This window comes from Natator depressus, chromosome 2 (genome assembly GCF_965152275.1).
Source record: "Natator depressus isolate rNatDep1 chromosome 2, rNatDep2.hap1, whole genome shotgun sequence".
NCBI lineage: Eukaryota > Metazoa > Chordata > Testudines > Cheloniidae > Natator > Natator depressus.
The window spans coordinates 35,102,740-35,128,343 of record NC_134235.1 but is presented as its reverse complement, the minus strand read 5'-3'; the positions used below and the strand labels follow the sequence as shown (position 1 = coordinate 35,128,343).

Sequence of the window (25,604 nt, the reverse complement as noted above, 5' to 3'; positions counted from 1 at the left end):
ATGGTGGCTGGCATTATTCTAGACCTGTCTGGGGGAATTTCATTTTGTTTTCTACGAATCCAATTACTACCTCATGGAAGGCGTGAACAGACATTCATTTTAATGACTCTTTTATCAAAGCACTCAGCAAAGTTAGCAGCCCTAGAGAAAACTTTGCTCTGTCTCAGTACAGTCTTTTATAAAAATAATGCCGTTAATAACGTAAGACTCTTCATAATGAGGCTGCCTGCAGTGTCTCTCTCTATTTAAAATACTAATTAAAACTTGACTTTTTGTTACATTTAATCACCATCCAGTCACTCTTCTTATTAACCAACCAACCAACCAACCACACACTCTTATTAACCAACTTCATTGTAAAATACAGGACTTAGCTATAGGAAAAGCCTTAAAAGGTACTATTAGGTGAAGAGTTTGTAATTATGTGGAGATTCCATTTACTCCATTGGAGGTGTGAGGTACAAATTATTACAGAATCAGCCCAACTAATATGTACAACTTAGTTTTAAAATTTAAAATGGATGTGTATATTTAAGGAAGTTGCTAGCCAACTTTCCCCCTTTGTATTTCTGTTTGCAAGCAAAAGGATCAGACTATGACCTGAGATAGAAAAGTACCGCAGAAATCCAATAATTATTTCAGAACAAATGAAGCTGAACCCCACAAATTATTTTGTACTATATCTTAATTTAGTCAGTTGTTATGGAACCTCTTATTTTCCTCTGCCCATCTTTTTCCTTTCACATCTCAGTGTTTTCCCCTTTCTGTCATTACATTGGCACCATACATTAGATCAAGAAAACAAGAAGCTAACTTTTATCAGAGACAAATCTTGTGTTCCCCTGTGGGTCATCTGAATGTGTACTGTGCTAGTGGTACTAGAGGTCTCTATTAACCAGAACATCGAGTACTCTAACTGTATGAGCCATTCTTAATGCATGGCGTATATATTGTCCTTTGTTTCTAAAGCTGAATCTTACAGCTGACGTCAACGTACTGTAATTAGATCAGATATAGCTTGTAAATATTTACTATGGACCTTATCCTGCAAACCCTTGTTCATATGAGTAGTGCTAATGAAGTTAATGTAATCGGTAAGAACTACTTATATGAGTGAGAATGCAGAACCAGACAACTTATAAACACCAACTAGGTTTAATATTCTCTAATCAAATTGATTTTTCCTTCAACGTTTGGTGTACTGGTGTAGTTGGTTAACAAAATAGTTTTACTGAGAAATTGCCTGGAAACAGATTATAGCATGGGAAGTCATTACTGAGACACAGAAAACATTTTAGCCTATTTATCCAGAGTTTTGCATAAGAGACTGCATACATCTATAAATACTGTATGTTATCAAGAAGCGAACTCAGAAAAGTTACCAAAATGTATTTAACAATGATTTTTCTCCAAATCAATACCAAGCAGCATATTTTATAACTAACAGAACAGTTAAAGGTCAACTGAGCTGCTTTTTGACTAACATTACAGGAATTGTGAAGCAGCAGATAGACAGCCATATCAAAGATCCAGATCAACAGAACAGCGTCCTGTGCTAGAGCGGACCAACTCCCGCTCCCGATCCACAGAGCGTCCTGACTCAAACCTCATGAGGTCGATGCCTTCATTAATGACTGGAAGATCTGCCCCTCCTTCACCTGCCTTATCGAGGTGAAACAGACAAATCAATCAGACTAATTCCTTTTGCCCCACCAACTCACATTTTATTTTCCCAGTAGCTAATTGGTATCGCCTTCCATCTTTGGCTGATCACTAGTAGCAGTAGATACTAACCCTGTCAGTGCCAACACACTATTTATATTCTATTGTGGATATAATGGTGTGGCTGCCATTGTAATTTGTTTACTAACGTATTTAACTACATTTGTTTTGTGATTTCTCATTTATCAGGAATCCTGGGAGATTTCCCACATAAAGCACCTCATAACTATCATGTTCTTCTCTTACAGAATGAGAATTTTTTTGTGTTCATCAGACATCGCTTATGGAACAACCATCATAACATCAAATGAAACTATTTTTTTTTAAAAAAAAAAGTTTCTTTAAATGGATTGTACTAACGTTGTGTATTAACCACTGTTTTCTCTGACTACATTTTACTGTCCCATAGTCTGTATAGTTCCTGTTAAAGTACATTATATTAGTACTGATGCAGAATTTTACCAATTTATGTAAACTCCCTTTAGTGCAACTACAGTAAAGAAAGTATGACTATATGTGGAGCCAATTTGGCCGAGTAGGAAGTTGAATGAAACATCACCTTATTTTAGGATTGTAGAATATATTTCTTGGCTTTCCGATAGTGAAAGCTAATTATATCAAGAATCAATTCCTGATATCATTTCTCACTATTTTACTTCATTTTTACTTAGTCAGAAAAGCTTAACTGAATATAAATGGAATAAGGATCTTAGCATGTAGCCCCTAGATGGTTTTGTATGTATGTGTGTATTTAATAAAAGAGCACACACACATACATGAATACATACACATAGAAAATATGTGGAGTCAGCTACGCAAACATATTACATGTCAATATTTAGCCTTATTTTGGCTTTTTTCTTTAGATAGAGTTTTCTCTGTTTAATTGTTAACTAGTCCTTCTGTGAAAAAAGACAGCAGTACCACTACAGTACCTCAAGGGTTCTAAGCGCACCAAAATTTTCTTAGTCATTGTATTAGCTCTGTAGGTATCGAAGGATGAAAGTGACTTTTAAAGGGCATGTTTTGTTTTGATGTGTGTTCTGTAGGTCACATCCTCGAACTGGGTCTGTCCAAACAAGCCCATCAAGTACTCCAGTAGCAGGACGAAGGGGCAGGCAGTTACCACAGCTCCCACCAAAGGGGACATTGGAAAGAAGTAAGTGTTATTTTTTATGTGACTTCAGAATTGTTTGTGGATTGCTAAAATGAAGGAGGTTATTATTTATTAATAATGGTTATTATTTATTCCTTGAAATTAGAACCTAAAGGTCTTGAGTTTTTCCTGTGTCAAACCAGTATTTGCCAATAGTTTTGTGTTTTGTACCATCCGCCATTTCTTTCAAAATCTGACTAACATCTACTGCCACTTGAATTAAACTAATCTATATCATCAAAATAATTCAATAAACAGAGACCAAAGTGGACTATGCATTGACTCAATTCTGTTCCCATTGAAGTCGATGAGCATTTTGCACTGACTTCAACAGGAGCAGAAGGTCCTGTATCAGTTGCTTAGCATTTTATTGATAAAACTATGGCGTAATGAATGTGTTTCATAAAATGTCCAATTCTGAAAGATTCAGAGTGCCCACTGTCTTCCCTGGGTGTTGAGAATGTAGCATCCTTTCTAGGATCAGGATCAATGTGTGGTAGAATAGTAGCACAAAGCTCCTATGCTAACAACAATAAAGGAAAAAATCTCACAAGTACAAAGGATGATTAGCTCATGCATAAGTATAGATATCACTCTTGACACAGAAGGAACAAAAAAAAAGGGCATCGTCTTTAACAACAAAAATAAATACCAGCAAGATGCTTGGTGATGCATATTTTATGGATACTGTCAATACTGTTCCTTTGAATGCCTCATGAAAGTGTTGTTCAGTAGACAAGACATTTTCAGGAAACTTCAAAATCATAGGAATAAAACTACATTTTTGGCATCAAATATATTTTCAGCTTTTCTATTGATAGTATATAAACATGCTTTGCAAAATCAGTCTAAATGCCCATGTGCTCTCTTTTTTTTTTCCCTTATGAAGATGTATGTTATACCTTTTGTAAAAGTGCTGTTGTTTTTAAACCCTATTCTTTGGTTCCCTTTTTTGTTTTATTTTTATTCTCCCTAGACAATGGAGACAAGGAGATAGAACCTTATGAAGGTCTGTACATAAAGGAGGGTTTGTTTTCTGCTTGAAAGTCTTTTTGGGAGGCTGTATAAGCAAAAATAAACCCAACTGCAATTGATGTTGCTTGATTGCATAGACTTTTATTAGGTCAGTGGAAGAATTTTTGTGATAATTATTCACTCATGTATTTTTCCCCATTTGTAGTTCATAAATTGTACAGTGGTCAGCCCTAAAAATGTAGAATTTTTCTTTAGATAACTACCTAAATATGGCCCCAATTGAGCAAAGTAATTAAGCATGTGCCTAACTTTAAACACATAAGTAGTTAGATTGCATTAAATGAGACCACTTCATGTGCTTAAAGTTAGACACATACTTTAGTACCTTACAGAATCAGACTGTATATGATTCCATAGATATATGATTCCTCAGACTGTATATTTCCTAGAAATATTTAGGCCCTGATCCTGCACAAACTTTCATGAGTTGTCCTACTGAAGTCAGTTGGACTATCATGTGCATGAAGTTAAACACATGTATTACTGTTTGCAGTATCAAGACCTTAGGTGTGTATTTAAATTTAAGCACTACAGTAGTACCATTAATTTCAATTGGGCTTCTCAGCATGCTTAATGTTAAGCCTGTACGTACATCTTTATGGGATTGGAGCATTAGTGTTCACTACAAGTACACATGTAACATTATTTTGTTGTCTAAAGCAATTACTGGATTTTAAGTCACACCCATTGGACCGAGAAGTAAAAATTCCCTGAATCAAGGTAGACTTAAAACAAAAAGCGGTAAGATTTTTCCTAAAAATTAATCTCCCCACAGAAGTGAAAAATATTTCATAGAATTAATGCCAGTTTTGATACTCAATTTGCTTAATGGCAAACCAGAAGATATCAATTGCAGTCCTTTTTTACGTCACTGAGGGTCTATACATATCTGTCTCAACAGACTTTTTATTTAGTGTTTATGGTGTTTATTTCAGTTTTGGAATCAGACTCTCCAGATCATTACCCTATGTGTACTTTTCTGCAGTGTCTTTTGCGTTGTGAAAATGTTTATATCACAGTTAAATGTAGTCTAGCTATGTCAGGAAATAATATACTAACATGACTTCTGTGCCATTGTTCATTATGTTTGTATATTCTATCCTTTTTCCCTACCCTTTGTCTGTGTTATCTATTTAGATTGTAAGCTTTTGTGGCTGAGACTGGCTATTACGCTGAGTTTGTACAGGGCCTACCACAATGGGGCCCTGTACTCAGTCAGTTCCTAGGCACTACCATAATAAATACATTTTTAAAGATTGTAATATTTGTTTATGAGAAATCTAAAGAGTTGTTGGCTGTCCTGATGTTGCATGAGACACTACACTGATGGTTTCAAAGAATGAAGTGGTATTTTGTTATTACTGAATATCAATCTAAAAATTAGATTTTTCTGAAGATTTGGGTTACAGAGAACTGTAAAGTACATAGATATTGGAGATCAATATATAATCAAAGTATGATCATACGTTCAGGCCTCAGTGGCTTGACCTATGGCATTTTAAATTTTGTATATATATTTTTTCTATAATATGTGAAGAAAAAGTACAAATGTAATTAAAGAGAATATGTAGAATAAATATAAATATTTTACTTTTATATACCCTAGCTTATCTGCCATAACCTGCAGCTATGCAATCTTTGTCTCAATATTCTACATAGTTTTTTTCATGTGGTAATTCAGGAGCCAGGTAACTCCATTTTGTAACTCGTTTTATGCAGTTACTGGTAAGTAACCTCTGACAGCGACTCAATGAAATTATGATTACTATGCTGTTATTCTGTGTAGCTTGATTGCAAAGGAAGATTGCATTTTACAGAAAAAATTGATATAATTTTAAGAATGTGGATTATGTCCCAAAATATTACTGTTGTTACAACAACAAAAAAAGCATGAAGATTCTGACCGAAAACCAGTGGAACCCAGAACATTGACCACAATGGAAGAGTTATTTAATTAATAAATAATTTAAAAAACTAAGTAGAACATTGAGGCAAAGAGAACAGCATTAAAGGCAATAGCAAGTAAAACTGAAAGTTGTCAGGCATTCTGCAGATTATTAGTTATCATTATGAGTAGCGCGATAGTATGCAGAAGCCCCAGTCAGGCTCAGCTGCTCATGCTAGGCATTGTACTAACACGTGCTAAGAAATGCTCTGTAAGAGTGATGTAAATGTGGGCAACAAAGAGGGCAAAGTTTTCCATGATTTAAAGAAAATGACTGTAAAATATAGGATTGAGTACTGTATGTAGAATATGCTGTATTATATAACTTTCTTGCATTTTAAAAACCAACATTTTAGCTTGGACCAGTTGAAGTTCAGATGTTAATGTAACAAAAGAGATAATTAAAAAATTATCAAAGGATTACAAACAGGAGTTAGTCCATGTCATCTCTGTATTGTACTAGAAGGAAAAAGGTTTAAAAATAACATGATCTGTTGACCCTTAGTGACATGAATAATCTGTACTTATTTCAGGGTCAGACACTTATTACACATGTCTGAAGAAAAATAGTAAAATGCTGTGATTCTAGGAGGGAACAAATTGAGCTATTCACAGCTCCCCAATCTGGGTCCCCTTTTGTTGTAGCTGAGTACTCAGCTTTTAGTGTGTAACAGCGCGAAAGCTTGCTTTAAACTATGGTGACTGCTTGTGGCAGCAAGGGGCCGATCCATTCTCAAGGGCATAGTAGGGAATCCACAGTTGGCTAGATCTGCCACATTTATGACCTCTTTGTGTTGATGAACCAGTACAAAAGTGGTGTACTGCAGTGAAGTGTCTGGCTCTAGAAGGTGGTTGGTTTGTTTGTGTGTGTGCTTTTTAAGTATATAATATTTCAAGGGCATTTTCAGACCAGAAAACACTTATTTTTTATGTTGGATCCTGCATATGGTATGGTACTTCTTAGAGGCTTGGAGAATTTCTTTCTTTCTTTCTTTCTTTCTTTCTTTCTTTCTTTCTTTCTTTCTTTCTTTCTTTCTTTCTTTCTTTCTTCTCATTTTTTAGGAATATTTTCAATATTTTGTTCTGGGCTTTAGCTATACAACTCCTTTTAGCATTAAGTGGAGCTACACAGCTAAAACTGTGTGTACTGAGCTGAAAATACACCTCCTACAATTTTATAACGGTGTTAGAGGCATCAAAAACTTATTACCAGTGAATGTTTATAACTATTGCTAATCTAATAGGAGGAAAATAAGAGGTTTTACTTTATAGGTTGCTGAAATGCAAGTCTTGGTCCTACTTGGCTTTAAGAACAAGGCTAAATTCAGTAACTGCCTGCAGTCTATATTTTAAATATAAACCCCATGAAATTACTCTTAAAACTATTTCAAATATTGGACTTCTTGACTTCCCATATTTTAACCCTATCTGCTACATTTAATTATAACAATAAGACTTTCCACTTCACAAGATTTTGAGGCGCTTTGAAGTGATCGATGCTTCACTCATTATTCTCCAAAGAAATCACAAATTATTGATAATCTTCTGTGTTTTAATTTGTAAATAATTGTTTATTAAGATCTATACTATATTGAAATTATAATAGAACTGGTAATATCTGTAGTTAAAGTTGCATAATACTTTCTGTTGTAAGACCCCATTTTCAATTGCTAATAACTTCACCAAACTTTAAGTGTTGGGGCTGAAATTTTCCATGTTTGCTCTCTGTCTCAGCTGACTTGCAAAAACCACCGTCCAACTGTTTCTTTGAAGAGCTCTAACACCTCCATGCTATAGAGCAGGGACTTGAAATTTAGCAGAGGGATAGTGTGAGGCCAATTCCTTTTTCTGTTCTTATGAAAACCCACTCAGATTTGTCCAAGTTCTAAGTCTGTGAGCATCATCCTTTACATGTGTTCAGTATAGCCTTTAGCGTGGGAGTGCTAAAATGTCTAAACGTTCCATGTGTCTTAAACCTTTCCCAGCCCAATATGAGCTCATTACATGCCAATTGCACTGTGTATACGCACATCCTCTGCTGAACCTGCTATGTGTTAAGCATAGTGCAAGAACACCAGATGGGAGATGCAATAGATTTAGGCAATCCTCTATCCTAGGGAACTGTACCATAGATTGGGAGTCAGGAGGTGACCTCAGCCTCAGATTCTAGCCTCAGCCCTTCCACTGACGGGGGTTATTTCTGTTCATTTTACAGACTTTATAAGCTATCAAAGCCTTGTATTCCTACTGTAGCATAGCATACCCCACCTGTTTTACAGACAGGGTAACTAAGAGGTTGTCCAGGGTCATTTCTGGTAGAACTGGGAGTTCACACAGCGTTAAAGAATGAATATACCAAATCTATATGTGTATCTGTGCTGTCTGTAACCATTAGACCACATGACCCTCCAGAGTAGAGGTCTGCTTGGGCCTAAGTTTTTGACATGGACCCAACTTAGACCCAAGCTCACACAACCTAAGAGGGTCAGGTTGTTTTCTGACCCAATCCGGAGCCTTCCCCCTGAACCTGAGTCAGCTCCACAGCTGCCATCTCCTGCCTATGGGGTCAGCTCTCCTCCTCCTGCCCAGGAGGTGGCGAGACAGTGGCTGTGTGCCCTGCTTCTGCTGTCTGCCACATCCTGCTGCGCTGTGCATGCTGTAGAGTGAGAGGTGCTCTGACTCACCAGCACACTGTCTCCAGAGCGCACACAACATATTAAGGTGGCGATGGCTTGCAGGGATGGGGCATGCAGCTAAGGTGGTGACAGCCCCAAAGGCAGAAGGAGGGAAGCGAACCCAAGCCTCAGACAGTCCATTTGTTTTCCCACCCAAGCCAACCCAAACACTTGTAGTTGGGTTCTTTTGGGTTCAGGGTGGGTTGTAGGCTCTACTCCAGGCTGGGAATTAAACCCTGGATTCCCAATTCCCAGTATTTCTCTGCTATCAATTAGTTGTATAAACTACTGGCAAAGAGTGTGTTGCATTTCCCTGCAGTGTTGCTTACTACTTTAATGCAGTCTCTAGAAGTCTGTGCTGTGAATCCAAAGGTGGTGGGTTCCCTACTGATGACCAGTGATAATCAATATGGGTCCATATGATGGAATTTCTGGTTTTTCAGTTGATCTTAAAAATAAGGGTGGGAAAAAGGGGGAAATTACCTATAAAGTTGAAAAATAATTTTAAAAGAACATTAAGGTTGCAAAGTCAGTACTCAGACGTTAGGAAAAAGACATGTTAAGGTTGTCCGTGTAACCTTAATTTGTTTTCCTTGCACATATGAACTGTGATACAGCCTTTAATTACATACCATTCTGCCACCCTGTCTCTCCTTGGAGAAGTCACTTAGGGCTTGTCTACATATGTAGTTATTTCTGATTAACCATTCTTAATTAACTCCATGTGTGGACATTCTCATTCCACATAGAGTTAATCTGGGATAATGTGCACATCACTGTTGCCCAGTTTACACCGCCTTACTTCCTTGCACTGGCTACCTTGACTGGCAGAAGCTGAAAGAGGAGAGTAGCTCAGTTATATGCTTCCAGTCTGCTCCTGTGGCAGTGCAACAATGCACTGCCCCTTGCTTGGAGCTTGTGACAGCCACAGTTGAGTCCTGTATTAGTAACCCTGGGTACCAATAACATTCTAGCTCAGTTCTGCAAACTTTTAGTGGAACCAATCTTGTATTTCCATTAACACAGCCATAGCAGATCTAATCCTGCTCCCATTTCAATCAGTTTTTCTACTGACTACAATGTGCTATTAATAATCTGAAATACCATAAGTTTATTGTAGAAATCTAGAGAAAAATCTAAGCACCCATCTATTTCCATTTTACTGACACTACTTGTTGTCTAAATATTAATATTAATGGCTTGGTATCAGTAATTTTAAGTTGTGAGTACAAACTAGAAAATCCCAATATCTAGATATTCAGTATACTGGTTAGTTGCACAATATGTTTACAAGTAAAATTATAATAAACCTATGTAGTAGTGGAATCATTAACAAAGAATTAGAAACAGAACATCACACTCAGTGAAGAAGCAAAAATACAAATATTTCTTTTAAAATTCTGTGAGAAACTGTCAATAAGTACCAGAAAAAATGCAATGTTAAAAATAAGTTAAAACAACCAAATAAATTAATTGCATTCAAAAATGTGGGTTTATAGAAGGATAAGTGTCCAACTCAACATGCTTTTTCTCTGTCTACTGTAGTTACTATGGTCACAGATATGTTATATAGGAAGAGTTCTGGTTCTTTTTTTATATGTACTCATTGGTACATTAAATAGATCAAATAAGATTTATTTTGTTTATCTTATAATAATGTACCACCTGATGTTGTTGTTACTGAATCTTGTGAACTTTTTCAGATGACAGTAAAATCTACATGTACTTATACTAGCACTTTCATTTTAATTGTAGTTCCTAAAGAAAAGTCAATTGAGTTAATGTTTTGTTGAATTCTAGGTTTTCCGAAATTAAGCTAACTTGCTGTTTAAGTTACAAATTGATCATCTTCTTCCTTTTTTTTTTTCTTTGCAAGTGACTGAACTTGGGGGAGGGGGACATTATTTTCACATTGCTCTTTGGGGGCATATGCAGGTAACTCTCAAATTCTTACTGATGATTTGCCCACATATTTAAATCAGCTGTTCACTGGTTGGAAGATTGTTGCAAGAAAAAACAAAACAAAACCAGAGTGGATGCTTTTACTTTAGATCTTTAAAGCTTATGCTGTGTCTGCTTTTCTCTGCTTCAATAATTATTGTCCGCTTTTATATGCATCACTAAATAATTCAGAAACCACCAGGTCAGGAATATTAAGGGCCACATCCGACCTTCTTTCCTTGCACAAAGCTTTCATTGAACTAAATGAAAGTCATGCATAAAAAAGCAAAACAGGATTTGGTGCTACTAGAATTAGGTACGACCACATACACAAGATTTATTTCACCCTTGATTCACTCAAAAAAAAATAATTTGTTCCAAATAGTGAGGAATTGTATATTATGTGTTTGTCATTTATTGTTTATTTGATCAGCTTGTAACGACGTATACATGTTTTTGTCTCACTTTTTTTTTCTGTTTTGCTTATATGAATGCAGAAGGAGATGAAGAAAACAAGCATATTGGAGAGCAGGGGTCAGAGGTTGAGGCAGGTCTGTCAGACCACATCTGCATATCCCCTTTAGATATATTTCCCTATGAGCACATATACAAACTTCTCTAGATAGCTTGGAAATATATTAAGATGCAAAAGCCAGACAGTAATAATTTCATTACATTTAAGTTGAAAGCAAACAAAACCAGTGCATCATGGATTATTTAAAATGCTTACAGGGACACTGTCAAGCATTTCTCAATCAAATGTTGAACATACAAAATTGTTATAATCTTGTCATCTGGATTCTAGAGATCCATTTTCATAAAAATCCTCTGTTCTGTCACCAAGAACAAATCTCACCATTTATTAAATGCATAGTCTTGCAATATTTTTCTTGTGTTGCTGCAGAGTTAGCCATCCAATGATCAGAATAAGCCCAGGTTAATTAACAAGCCCTGTCACAGAACCGTGCTAACATTAGTCACAGTGCTTTTGACAAGCAAGGAAGTAAAGACTTTGTCATATTGCTCTATTGTCCATAAAAAATACAGCTGGGTAGAAAGTACAAAATGAGCAGAGAAGATTGTTATTTTAAAGCTCCTAAGTATGTATTTCAAGCAATGGCCCTGATCCTGCTTGCAAAAAATTTTAGTTGATACAAATGGGAGGTCAAGTATGAGGAGGGCTGAGGGAAATCAGGCCCCCTAGAGGCTAAAAAAACAAAATTTGAAACTCTTTTATAATAGACACTGTCCCTTGTAAATCAAATAGAAAGGCAAATGGTAAATAATTTTTTTTAAATTGTCCCAAATACTAGTGTGCTCAAAATGTTTAGGATAGCTTATTCTAATAGCAGAAAACATGCTTCCTACAGTTACAATAACACACAGAGCTCAAAAGGATTTATTTGGTCGTCTAGCTCTCAAAATTTGCAGCCTTGCTCTCAAAATTCTTCCTTAAAGGAAGAATGTTGAAAAGACATAAATGTATAGTTACACATATTACAACTTAAGTAGGTCAAAGACAGTTTATCTGTTACAATTTTCAGGTTAAAGCTCATCTCACAAATAATTTGATCTGTGGGTGTAGTCTTTGACCTACAGCATTTATTTATTTTCAGAGTGGAATTAGTAGAGCAATGTAGTTGTGCCTTTGTGATCATAGACACTTGCTATTTTTATTAAGTTGCACATTTTACATTGTTGTTTGTGTTGTTGTGTCTCTGCATGTGTATTGTGCAGTCATTTGCAGTTTTGTGATAGTTCAAACGTAGTGCATGGATTTGTATTTTCATAGTTTCCACTTTCCTCTGGTGTGTTATGCTTAAGTTGTTCATGTTATCATTAGTCTTAATTATTAATCATCATTGTCTGTTTTTAATATCATAAAGATTATGAGGAAAAACAACAAAATCCATCGATTAATGGGAGAAAAGGCAAGTTTATAACATAGTGGATTTTGGGGTATCTGGAGATTCATCACTTGTATTTTGTATTGCACATCTCTGTGTTTCTTAGTTATATTAGTTTAAAATAAGTAACTCCATTCATGTTTAGCTTTTATGTTCTGTCTTACTTTCTTGAACCTCTTTTAAAATTATTGTTCTTGCTGTTTTTCAGACAAACTCTATAATTTAAATGCTCCACCCTGTTCCTTATAGATATCTACCATTATCTAAAAATATACAGGTACTAAAAAAAAGAATAAAACAAGTACTAGCATAGATCTTAATTCACTTCTAAATGCAACATTTTGTTTGCAGATTTGCAAAAATCTGTGTGATTTTTAATCTTTCTTGGAACTAGTAGTTCCAACATTTTTGACCCTTATTTATGACACAATACTGAAGTTAGAATTTACACCTTCTTAATGTGTAGTTAAGTTAACTATTAGTTATATGTGTAGTTAAGTTAACTAAGTTAACTGCAGAGGGGTCAAGTTTTTCCATCTTGATGCTTTCCATTAGTCCAGATGCACAAGGTCCCAATCTGCTGAGTCCGAAGGGACTGAGTAAACTTTATAATAATTTACAGATAAGACTGCATTGTCATCCAGTTTTTACCAGTCATTTACCTAATCAGGCTATATATTTTGCAAGTTTGGCACATTTTTACTAATCACATTACAGTGGAATCCTCTTAATTGGTACATCCTGGTGGAAATAGGCTCATGCCATTAGACAATCTTCCCAATTATCTGGGCCTCATAGGAATACATTTTTCTTGTAAATACTCACTTCTGTTTCATGAAAACAAGTATAGTATAAAGCACTCAGACATTCAAACATATAGGTTGACTTAGTCATAATTGGAACAGGAAAGCAGAATGAAGCACCCACAGGGCTTAACAACAAGATTTTTATACTAGAAAATAGCAATTCATGTTTGTAAATTACTATGATAGCTTTGAATACATCATGTGTGCCATTTATCCAGCTTTTAGCGATACTGAAAAATGCATTACATTGACCCTATTTCATCCATTAAGAAGGCTTTCTTTTATCAGAGGGCTGATTAAGGACTAGATAGTGCCCTGTCTTTATGCAGCGGCACAGAAGCAAGAGTAAATATTCCCCTTACCCTCCTTCTCTCCCTACAGCCCATGAAAGGGCTAGCCACAATTTCAAGTCCACAACTTTGGGGAGCCCACAGGCTCCTTCCAAGAACAGGTTGGCAGGGAGGATTACAGTAGGCATTAGGGAGAGCCATGGCGCTACCTTCCCCTACGCTGGCTCATTGTGTGCATGTTGTGTGGAGTCTTTTTAGAGGTGGGTAATCAATTATTTCTCTCTCCCCACCCCAGTGCAGCCAGGTTGTCATATTACACACAATGGGGCAGTGTACCTCGCACCAATCTGTTACTGTATACTCCATGCTAAAGCATAATCTAGCCCTGACTGAATTCTATTGTGTAAACGTTATTGATCAGATTCTGTGCTTCAGTGGTAATTACCAGATAGTTCACTGATTATATTGCATTGTAGGGCCAAGTCCTGGTCCTATTGAAGTTCTGGGGTTTTTGCCATTGGCTTCAGTAGGACTAGAAATTGGTTCTCATTGATTAAGTTTATAGTGTATATAGTTTGATTTCAAGCACAATTTGTCTTCATAAATTGAACTACAAACCTGTCCTTTGCATACTCATATAGATCAAATAGCTTACTCTATACAGTGAACTGTATATTTAGTATATTGCTAAACTGTATTCAGAATAGTTCACTTTTATGTATTTAGTCATCTGTCTAAAGGGACCAGTTTACATTTTGTTTCTGTCGAAAGCTCTTGTTGCACCTCAGAGCTCCTTGCCTCCAAAGCAACAGAGTTTGTGTCTGATTCTTGGGCCCAAACAGCCGATTCCCAAAAATATTAAGTCCCCCTGGACTCTGTTCCATTCCTGTGTAAATTGTTGCCTTTTCATTTCTCTTATGTGACACTGTTGGATAATGGTTTGGGATTCTGAGAGAAGGCTGCTGGTATTGTTCTCCTTCTTTTGTATGTGCTAATTAGGGCTCATAATAGATGACATATTTAGAGCTGTGGAACCTGAAAACCTTTCTGTTTTCTCTTCCCTTGTTCTTTATAAAGTTTTACTTAATTTGGATTTGAATGTCTCTGTCAACTTTTACTCTGATATTTGAGCCTTGGGATGGAGTAATATGATATCAATTGGGAAGTATGGTGAGATCTGATATAAATTAAGAGGAATTCACAGAATAGATTTTACAAAAGATTCTGTATTGCATCAGGAAGAGTATCACAAAGTAAACCTCAAAAAATCACATATCTCATATAGCCATTAAAATTTTTTAAAGGTATGAGAGTGCAGATACCCACTAGGAAGAGGCTCAACGTAGAGCTCTGAAATGTCACTCACTGCCTCTATGAAATATCTAATACTAATGGAAATCTTTTTATGCCTGTATATGTTTCTTGGGAACAAGAACAAATTTCAGCTCACAGAGTTGCCTACTAATCAATTTATAAGGAAAAGGGGTTTTCTCTGTCATAGAATTTGGTCACTCAGACCACCTCACTGTTTAGCCCTTTTCCAGATCATTTATGAATATGTTGAACAGTACTGGTTCCAGTACAGGGACACCACTATTTACCTCTCTCCATTCTGAAAACTGACCATTTATTCCTACCTTGTGTTTCCTATCTTTTAACCAGTTACTGATCCATAAGAGGACCTTCCCTCTTATCCCATGACAGCTCACTTTGCTTAAAAGCCTTTGGTGACGACCTTGTCAAAGGCTTTCTGAAAGTCGAATTACACTATATCCACTGGATCCCCCACCCCCATCCACATGTTTGTTGACACCCTCAAGGAATTCTAATAGATTGGTGAGACTTGATTTCCCTTTACACAAGCCATGTTGACTCTTCCCCAACAAATGATGTTCATCTATGTGTCTGATAGTTCTGTTCTTTACTATAGTTTCAACCAGTTTGCCTGGTACGGAAGTTAGGTTTACAGGCCTGTAATTGCTGGGATTACCTGTGAAGCCTTTTTTAAAAATTGGCATTACATTAGTTATCTTCCCGTCATCTGGTACAGAGGCTGATTTAAGTGATAGGTTACATTCCACAGTTAGTACCTCTGCAATGTCATATTTGAGTTTCTTCAGAACTCTTGGGTGAATACTATTTTGTCCTGGTGACTTATTACTGTTTAATGGATCCATTTGTTCCAAAACCTCCTCCAATGACACCTCAATAGGGGACATTTCCTCTGATTTGTCACTTAAAAATGGCTCAGGTGTGGGAATCTCCCTCCCATCCAGGTTTTTCCAGGTTGTGTCATGCTGCATTATCATGTAATGATTAATTTTAATTGTCCTTTTGATTAACAAATTCTCAAATAATTTGCTCAACTTGACTGCTTTATTAAGAACACACCTTTTTCAGTAAAGTAGGAACAGCTTACTGTATGAAAGTATTATTCAGCTAGGAAAGTATGCATTATAGATGACAAGACTTGTTGTCTTGCTTAATGTAGCTTTAAATGAGATCTTGTAATCATTACCATATACTGTATGATAGCTACATAAAGTCTTAATAACCTTGTAAATATAAGAAATAACATGTATAAACTATTGTATTTTAAATAGTTTGAACAAAATCTAGTTTTCTGGTTGTAGATGAAGCTATGCAAAAAATTAATGAAGAAACAGATTAATCATAAACACTAAAGATGCAGAATTGTGTTGTGTAGCAGAAATAGTTCCTCAAATGTGCCAAGAAATATAGATAGATGAATCACAATGTTATATTTTCAGAATTTGTAAGAGAAGGTCTTTTATACAGATTCCACTTAGGTATTACATTGTTTAATGTATAGGCAATGTATAATGTGGATCTTTGAAGTATAACTTTAACAACTATCTGCACCAAGTAGAAACTTAACCTCTGCATTCTGCAGTGTGGGTCTTTTCTGCAGTGTGAGTCTATCAGTATTCTGATTTCAGTCTATGCATGGAACTTTCACTTACATTTGTGAGAGTGCTGAATGAAAAATGAATGTAGCAACAGAGATCTGAAGTAGTGCAGAGCAAAAGGGAGAATTTTGTTCCACATTTGCATTGTCCATAATCCTCTAAATTTCTTTATTACAATGTTTGCAAAACTCCTTGACTACTAACTGTCAGATGTTTTATTAAACTCCATTCTGATTGAGACTGTTGGCCCAGTCCTTCTGTCCAGATTCAGGCAAGCCTCTCTGTGAATTCAGTAGGAGTTAGGGCTGCAGTGTTGGACTCTGAAGATGTTTTGTTTTTTTCCCTCCCTCTTCCTCCAAAACCCCCCACAAAAACCAAAACCAAACCAAAAGCCATTAAAGAGTCATTTTGATTTGGGGCCCGATCCTGCAGCCCTCACCTACTGAAGTGACTCATGTTACCTTAACAGGACTACTCATTTAAGTAAGGCCTACAGGATCAGGCCATTAGGCCTGTTGTACCATACTTGCTTCTAATGTGTTATGTGCATGTAACCAGAAGAGGGAGCAAAACTTCCATCTTTTAAAAACAGAGTCATAATATTTAGAAACCCAAAAAACCTACCCAGCTGTAAGGAAAAATCTCAGTGCTGGCTTAAAAACAACACATTTGCTCATTTGCAGTGTCTCTTTGACCAACAGATCTTGGTTGAATAAAAGATATTACCTCACCCAACTTATCTCTCTAATATTTGCTCATTGTTATTTAAATATATTCATACAATTTGAAAGTTCCATTTACCCATTAAATTAGTACTTCAAATCTATTGATTTTATAGTTTTATGAAATGTAACTAGTATTCTTAATATTTGGCAAAATCAATAATATTTATACTAACAATAGCGATGTATTTTGGTTTTGGGAAGAGGTGATATCAATTAAGCAGTGATGCAAGTAGTGTTCAGCTAAGTATTTTGTTTGAGTGATGGTACATAAGTAATTTCTTTTAAATTCTCAAGGAATAGGAGTCTATATACACTCCCCCGCCCCCGCAAAAAAATGGAAGAAACCACCAGTACAGTACATTATTTAAAAAAAAAAATAACCAGACATGGATGGTATTTGCATTTAGAGAGTATTGCAATAAGGATTCCCATTCCATTCCCCTAAGTGATTTGCTACTACAAATAATTGAATTACCAAAAGTCTGTGAAAGAAAATATAACTGGAGGAAAAAATTAAACTAAACTGTATTAGAATACATACTAGCTATAGTAATATAAAATATAGACAGCTGGCTCTATTTTTATCAGTGCCCAAAGGATGTACACTAAAACTCTTCATGAGCCCTAGTAAGTGTTGTTCATATACATTTCCACTGCAGTCACAGGGAGGAACAAAGTACAAGTTGTTTTCAGAACATGTAGACTCAACAAGGAAGTTCAAGCCAGAACAATAAACAATTGGGAGAGCATGTATTGTATATATTTTTCTATAACATTAAAGATAGTTAAAACTAATATGCAAGAAAAGATTTAAAAATGAACACAGAATTATTTACACACATAAAGAGAGTAGGAAGAAGGGCTCTTAATATCTGAAACGTATGGAATGATCTCTTTTAATGAAAAATTATTTGACACTCAAAGTCACATTTTGTCAAAACAATGAACTCCTGCAAAAGGCACTAGTTGATAATACAAGATCGATGACGGGTTCTCAAACTGGGGGTTGGGACCCCTTAGTGGGTCGCGAGGTTATTACATGGGGGTCATGAGCTGTCAGACTCCACCCCAAACCTCACTGTGCCTCCTGCATTTATACTGGTGTTAAATATATAAAAAAGTGTTTTTAATGTATTAGGGGGGTCGCACTGAGGGGCTTGCTATGTGAAAGGGGTCACCAGTACAAAAGTTTGCGAACCACTGATCTATGATGAGTCTTTAATAAGAAAGAAAACCAGTTTCTTGAGGTGGTATCAAACTGAAGCTTTACACAGGCTGTGCCATTCTGGAATTAATTCTAGGAATCTGGCTTACTAAGATTAAAAATAGTTACGTAGATGAGTTACGATAAGTTTTGTAATATCAGTTGTGTAATCATCTCTAAACAAAGAACATGGTAATAAATTGATAGCAAAATGAAATGTATAGCAAATCAATATATACAGTATGTGTGTATTATACTACCTAGGATAGACATTGAAGAGTTATTGAATAATCCATAAAAACTTGTGGCCAAATTATCAACTGTTGATGGGCACTGTAAGAGATAAAAATATTTGAGTATTGCTGGGTGAATGTATTGCTTGGGTGAAATGCTCTGGGTAAGAGTGTGATAGGATTTCCATTATAAGATCCTATTTTCAGAGTTTATACATGACTGAATACAAGCTGGTGTATGACACAGCCCAGAGAAATGGTGTTATCGTTACTAAATGTTGATATAATTGGATTTTTATAAGATATACCGTAGAAATTTTATTTATGTAACATATTGAGTACAAAGGGTCTGGAAAGCTGTCCTGATGGGCAGCTGTAGATTCTTCTGGTGTGAGGAAGTCCTACACTGGCATAAAGCCAACACAGCTGGGTCTATGCCATTCCTTCCTGGCCTTCATGACATGAGCAGCATGTTAAGATGGAAGGTGGGACTGGAGTTGTTCCAGATAATATAATAGGTTCTGGCTGGCTCAGATATGAGGGAAGCGCAACAATGTTTTAAAGCCACCTTTGCCCTCCTCCCATTCCTATGCCAAGTGGTGCTCTGGCACAACTGAGAATCTGGCCTAAAGTGTGCATATGTATTGACCACACTGTCTTTTTTCATTCTCTTAACGCTCAAAAGAGGACTTTTCATCGTAAAGTAAAAATTTGTATAATGTGGACCAGGCCTTTTCGATGGCCTAATAAATCTATCCCTACTTCACATCATTCATCTTTCTTACTCTATTAGTGCATGAGCATTTGATGTTACATGTAATTTCTCTGCCTTTGACAATTTATGTAATAGGATTAACAGTATTTCAGTGTGCTGCTTTGTATTTCATAAGTCACTAGTCAGAGCCACCCTTGATTAATTTTTACAGTAGTTGTCTCCAGACATTAGTAAGACTATAACTGCTTTTTGGGGATTCATTTATAGTGTGAGGAATAGAAAGAAGTTCTCAGAGTTTTCATCTATAAGGAAAGGTCGCTACATTAAGTTTGTTCTAATTCGAAAAGCGAAGACTTTCTGGTGATTTAATTGAAATTTTAGAAATTTGGAACTGAATTGATAAAAACAGATTCAGAGAGAGTGGATTTAATCTAAAATATTGGAAATTTGGATAAAATGGAAAGTGCATGAAACAGGGTTTGATGCACAGGGTAAATAACGTATAATTTTAGCTTACTGAGGGACGTTTCCTCCCCTACTACAGAAAAACACATGGAAAGGGGAGAACTTACATAGGAAAGATCCAGAGCTTCAGTAACCCTGCAATTTTGCTGCATCATCACTAGCACTGCAGTTTTGCATCATCCCAATTCATGTGAAGGATTGGTGGGGGTTAAGAAGTAGCCAAGGGCATGGACAAGGGCGGTCACAAAGTCTGAGAATCTACATGTTATTATCATTTATTATTTTGATATTGCCAAGAGAGTGTTATACACTGCATATTGAGTAAAGACATGGGAAACCCAGTGAATACTAAGGTCAGTGATTGCATCCCCCATATCTGCATCTGGATCTATCCAGCTGTCAAATCTTCTTAGCCCCAGAGTTGCTTTTGAAGGCTATAGAACTCTGCATGAAGATTTTATCTTCTACTTGGTGCAGGGCCCCACAAAATCTAAGTTGGCTCTGTTGTGTGTTTTTTCATTGCTCTTAGATCTTCTGTAAACATAAATCAAACACTTGATACAGGAGAGACTAAATGATCATATTATGTTATATGCTGTCTGTACTTGACTTTACTTATTCCTTGACTTTAGCAAAGCTTTTGACACAGTCTCCCACAGTATTCCTGCCAGCAAGTTAAAGAAGTATGGGCTGAATGAATGGACTATAAGGTGGATAGAAAGCTGACTAGATCATTGGACTCAACAGGTAGTGATCAATGACTCCATGTCTAGTTGGCAGCCGGTATTAAGGGGAGTGCCCCAAGGGTCTGTCCTGGGGCCGGTTTTGTCCAATATCTTCATTAATGATCTGGAGGATGGCGTGGATTGCACCCTCAGCAAGTTTGCAGATGACACTAAACTGGGAGGAGAGGTAGATACACTGGAGGGTAGGGATAGGATACAGAGGGACCTAGACAAATTAGAGGATTGGGCCAAAAGAAATTATATGAGGTTCAACAAGGACAAGTGCAGAATCCGTCCAGCTGAAAGTGTCCAGTGGAGGTCAACAAAAATGATTAGGGGACTGGAACACATGACTTATGAGGAGAGGCTGAGGGAACTGGGATTGTTTAGTCTGCAGAAGAGAAGAATGAGGGGGGATTTGATAGCTGCTTTCAACTACCTGAAAGGGGGTTCCAAAGAGGATGGATCTAGACTGTTCTCAGTGGTAGCAGATGACAGAACGAGGAGGAATGGTCTCAAGTTGCAGTGGGGGAGGTTTAGATTGGAAAAACTTTTTCACTAGGAGGGTGTTGAAGCACTGGAATGTGTTACCTAGGGAGGTGGTGGAATCTCCTTTCTTTGAGGTTTTTAAGGTCAGGCTTGACAAAGCCCTGGCTGGGATGATTTAGATGGGGATTGGTCCTGGTTTGAGCAGGGGGTTGGACTAGATGACCTCCTGAGGTCCCTTCCAACCCTGATATTCAGTGATTCTGTGATTCTATGATACTTCATGTGCACTCATTGGAGAAGAGAGGAGGAGAATAGTCAAGGAGCCATTGCCTAGTTAGCTGAATAAAATAGTTCAGTTTATCATTAGTTGTGGCATGACTAATGATAGTATTAGACAGAAGAAAGAGCACTAGAAGCTTTTAGTATTTTATTGACATGTTTTGTAGAGCTTCACAGTAGTCCAGGAAATGGTTCAGTGAGAACCTACTTATACCGTTTTTTCAAACCAAAAACAGCTAAAATGGGCTCTTCATTCATAGTAGTAGTGTTGCTGCTAACAACCAACGTATTACTCACCTGAGGAAAAATTCTGCTACTCTGTGCATAGAGGCTCATATGGTAGCAGAACTGGTATTACTTTGCTCCATAAGAGGTGGGTATGATTCTGGAGAAATGTGCAGGGGTTGCACCCCCCTTATATAGCACGTAGCTCAGCTCCACAGGAAGAAGAGGACAGGTGATCTGCTGCTATGTGCATCCTTCAGTGCCTACAGGGGGGGACATGTTGGGTGTTTGTGCATGACTATATTATTGGTATGAAATAGCTGAACAGAGTGACTGAATAGTAGCTCTGTAGCCATTCCAGACTTAGGGGAAGATGCCTCCCATATTTTCCTTAGCCCTCTGTCCAATGCTCAGTTCAATTAGCTGGTGTGGGAACTTGATTCTGGATTTGGTCCTAAATGCAAAAACCTCCATAATGCAGGGTTAAGGGCCAGATGCTGGGGTGCATCTGAGCTGCATTTGGTGTAAGTCAAGGTGGGAACAAAGGTCATTGTATGCAATCTTTATGTCCTTCCCTCTCCTGGAACTGACTGTCTACCAGTCCTGTCCTTAGCATGAACAAGAGAACCCTCTAGGTTGGTCTACTTTACACAAGCTGTCATAAGGCCCCCAAAACTAGTCCAGTGTCTGAAGGTCAGGGATATCTTACCCATTCCCCCTTAATAACCACATCCTCTAGCCCAGTGGCATAGGAGTTGCTATGAATTCCCCTAAGCAAAGGAAATCCTTCATTGGCTGGATCCATCATTGTTACACCACCTTTGGCATGGTGGACTGCAGTGCCTCCGAAGATTTGGATTGAACTTAACAACGTTACAAATTTAAAATGAAAGAAAATGGAAACACTAAAGTTTCCCCATCCAAGTTAACTTGGCCATGACAGAACAAGGAGTAATGGTCTCAAGTTGCAGCGGGGGAGGTTTAGGTTGGATATTAGGAAAAACTTTTTCACTAGGAGGGTGTTGAAGCACTGGAATGTGTTACTTAGAGAGGTGGTGGAATCTCCTTTCTTAGATGTTTTTAAGGCCCAGCTTGACAAAGCCCTGGCTGGGATGATTTAGTTGGGGATTGGTCCTGCTCTGAGCAGGGGGTTGGACTAGATGACCTCCTGAGGTCCCTTCCAACCCTGATATTCTATGATTCTATTCTATGATTCTATGTGGTACTTTCTTCTTTTTTATTTTGTCTGGTTAAATATCTAACATTATTGCACTTCATAAACACAGTAGTCTGGGATTTTAGTGGTCCCCTGTGAGAAGTGAAATGTGCTATCCAAGTCCATGGGGACTAGAGGCTTCTGATAACATTTTCAGACTAAGGTGCATAAAGTTAGGCACTTTGATAAATGACCTGATTTTCATAGGTGTTCCATGCCTACAGCTCCTAATGAGGGCAATGAGTCCAACTAGTGCTGCTGTAAATGCTCAGCACTGTTGAAAAAAAATCTATTCTTAATGCCTCTGAGAATCTCTGCTTATCTGATCTTAGAGAATCATTTCAGAATTACTTGGGTTTGAAACAGTTGATCATAAATGCAATGCAATAGCTTTAAAATTGAAATGCCAGTCGTTATGGAACGTGGCATTATACATTTTGCATCATCTTCTGCACTAAGAAAGTAGGCTCCCTCCCTGATGTTGACCATGACAGGCTAACACATATTTAAACATGACTTGTCCTGTTCATAGGAGGTACAGAGGACTGTTTAAAATCGTGTTAGTTAAAGCGTGTTGGCTAATACATTTTAGAAAGCAACCAGTTTTGCTAGTCTAGATATGGCCTTAATGTCAATTTGTAAGTTGTTGCCTATACTGATTTTTTTCTACACCAAAATATCATAAATTAAGAACATAAGAACGGCCATACTGGATCAGACCAAGGGTCCATCTAGCCCAGGATCCTGTCTTCTGACAGTGGCCCATGCCAGGTGCCCCAGAGGGAATGAACAGAACAGGTAATCATCAAGTGATCCGTCCCCTGTCGCCCATTCCCAGCTTCTGGCAAACAGATGCTAGGGACACTTCAAAGCATGCTTTTGCATCTCTGCCCGTCCTGGCTAATAGGATACTCAATGAACTTATCTAGTTCTTTTTTTGAACCCTGTTATAGTCTTGGCCTTCCCAACATCCTCAGTGTTATGTGTATAACATAAAAATATGTGTTGTAATGTGACTTCCATAGTGACCAGTCTTTTTGATAATGTCAGATTACATGACACTTTATCCTTCATTCCTTGATGTGTCCAATGATCAGTATAGATATCAGTGGTATTAGTTTTTTTTCAGCATTGCATTGATAGTTCAGTGGCACTACAGATGATGTGCATGTACTCTAACTTGTGAGATTAAGTCACTATTTGTTTATAGGACAGAAATAGATAGAACTGGGGAAGATCATTTCATTAAATTAATACTTCCAGAATTTTCAGAAGTTAAATTTAGGTATTATATCACCATAGAGTTACAGCATCTGTTTAGTAATATAGTCGTCATAATGGGCTTGGGTTGCTTTTCTGATATTGAAAAGTGAAATGGAGTAGCATCAGCTCAGAAGGCTTGAAGGATGTATACAGGTGCTTTTCTACATTTTAACACAAAGGTGTATTCATCCTCCTTTATAATAACAATGGAAGAGTGTCGAATAATATCCATTTATGGCAAATTGACTTTGTGATTACACAGTGGGAAATGTGCTTCACTACTCTCATGATTTTTCCCCACTGGTGATTGTGGGTGTGATCCTGTAAACATGCCCATTTGTGAGTAGTCCAAATGGTTTGCTGGGTCAGCAAAGCAAATGCCCAAATAGTCCAAAATTAAGACAAAGATTTATCAGGGGCATAGTACTATCCAACTGTTTAGGCTGATATTAAAGAAACTAGCACATGAAATTGCAAGCCTAATAGCAAGGATTTTTAATGAATCTGTAAACTTGGGGGAACCTGTTTAAGAAAGGGGGAAAAAGAGATCCAGGAAATAAGAAGTCCATTAGTTTGACCTCAATTGTATGCAAGGCCTTGGAATAAATTTTGAAACAGAAAGTAGTTAATGATATAGATATAAACAGTAATTGAAATAAAATAAACATGATTTTACAAAAGGTAAATTGTGCCAGAGCAACCTACTCTCTTTCTTTGCAAAGATAACTGATTTGTTAGACAAAGGAAATTAAATAGATCTAATCTACATGGATTCCAGTAAGGCATTTGATACAGTTCTCTGTGGGAAATTATTAGTTAAATCGGAGAAGATGAGTATTTGTGACAGGTTTCAGTCGGTCCTCCAAGCTCCTAGGGGGCGATGGAGAGCTATGGTCCCACTGGCAGGCCTTAGTCACACCTTTCGGGCACTGGGGAATTAGCGGGAAAGGTGTGCTGGCACGAGTCGGCAGTGCACCCCTCAGGCAGGGGAGCACCGGTATGGGTTGGTAGCGCACACCCAAAGGCAGGTTGGCCGGGGTTGGGGAACGCAGGCCCACCCAACTCCACTGCGTTCCAGCCCAGGGCCCTGACAGTGGCGGGAGGTGAAGGTCCCGCCGCTTGGTCAGCAGGGGGCCATCCGTGCCCGCTGACCAAACACACCCACCCCATGGTGCAATTCTGCCCCTGGGCTACTTCCTACCCGGTCTCTCAAGCGGGTCTCTCCGGTCCCTCCAGCTCGTCCGGGTATTCCGCTGCTGGCAGCTCCAGCTCCCCCTCTGTGTCGGGCTCACGCTGGCCCAGGCTACAGCCGGGCCCCTCCAGGTCCTCCGGGTACTCAGCGGCGGGCAGTCCTGGTCGCCACAGGCCTTCCTCCCGGTCAGGTTCCTCCTGGCCCCGGGCCTCCCCTGGGGCGGCAGCAGGATCGCGAGGGAGCAGCCAGCAGCCTGTGTCTGCCTTCCTCCCTGGTGCTCTCTTCACTGGGCAAAGGGCCCCACCCTTTGTACTTCCTGTCCCACCCCTCCCCTTCTGGGGATTGGCGTAAGCTTGGTCTGGCCCCCCCACTCAGGCTGAGAGGGTGGCTCTTTACCCTCTGGTTCGGAGGGAAGCCACCCTGGCTCCCTAAAGTATTAATATTAAATTGAAAGGTGGGTAAGGGA

At 37.9% G+C, this 25,604-nt stretch overlaps 1 protein-coding gene across 27 annotated transcripts in view; it reads left to right on the top strand.

The window, feature by feature from the left end:
• Positions 1-25,604, top strand: part of RIMS2 (regulating synaptic membrane exocytosis 2) — a 737,938-nt gene that overhangs the window by 552,292 nt on the left and 160,042 nt on the right. For 14 of the 27 annotated variants that reach the window (XM_074943967.1, XM_074943969.1, XM_074943968.1 and 11 more), the window contains 2 exons: positions 1,492-1,671; positions 2,772-2,881. In XM_074943967.1, the coding sequence (XP_074800068.1) occupies positions 1,492-1,671; positions 2,772-2,881 (290 nt within the window). Of the gene's footprint in view, positions 1-1,491; positions 1,672-2,771; positions 2,882-3,854; positions 3,888-25,604 lie in introns of all 27 variants that reach the window. The other 13 variants (XM_074943973.1, XM_074943972.1, XM_074943980.1 and 10 more) reach the window with 3 other exon arrangements.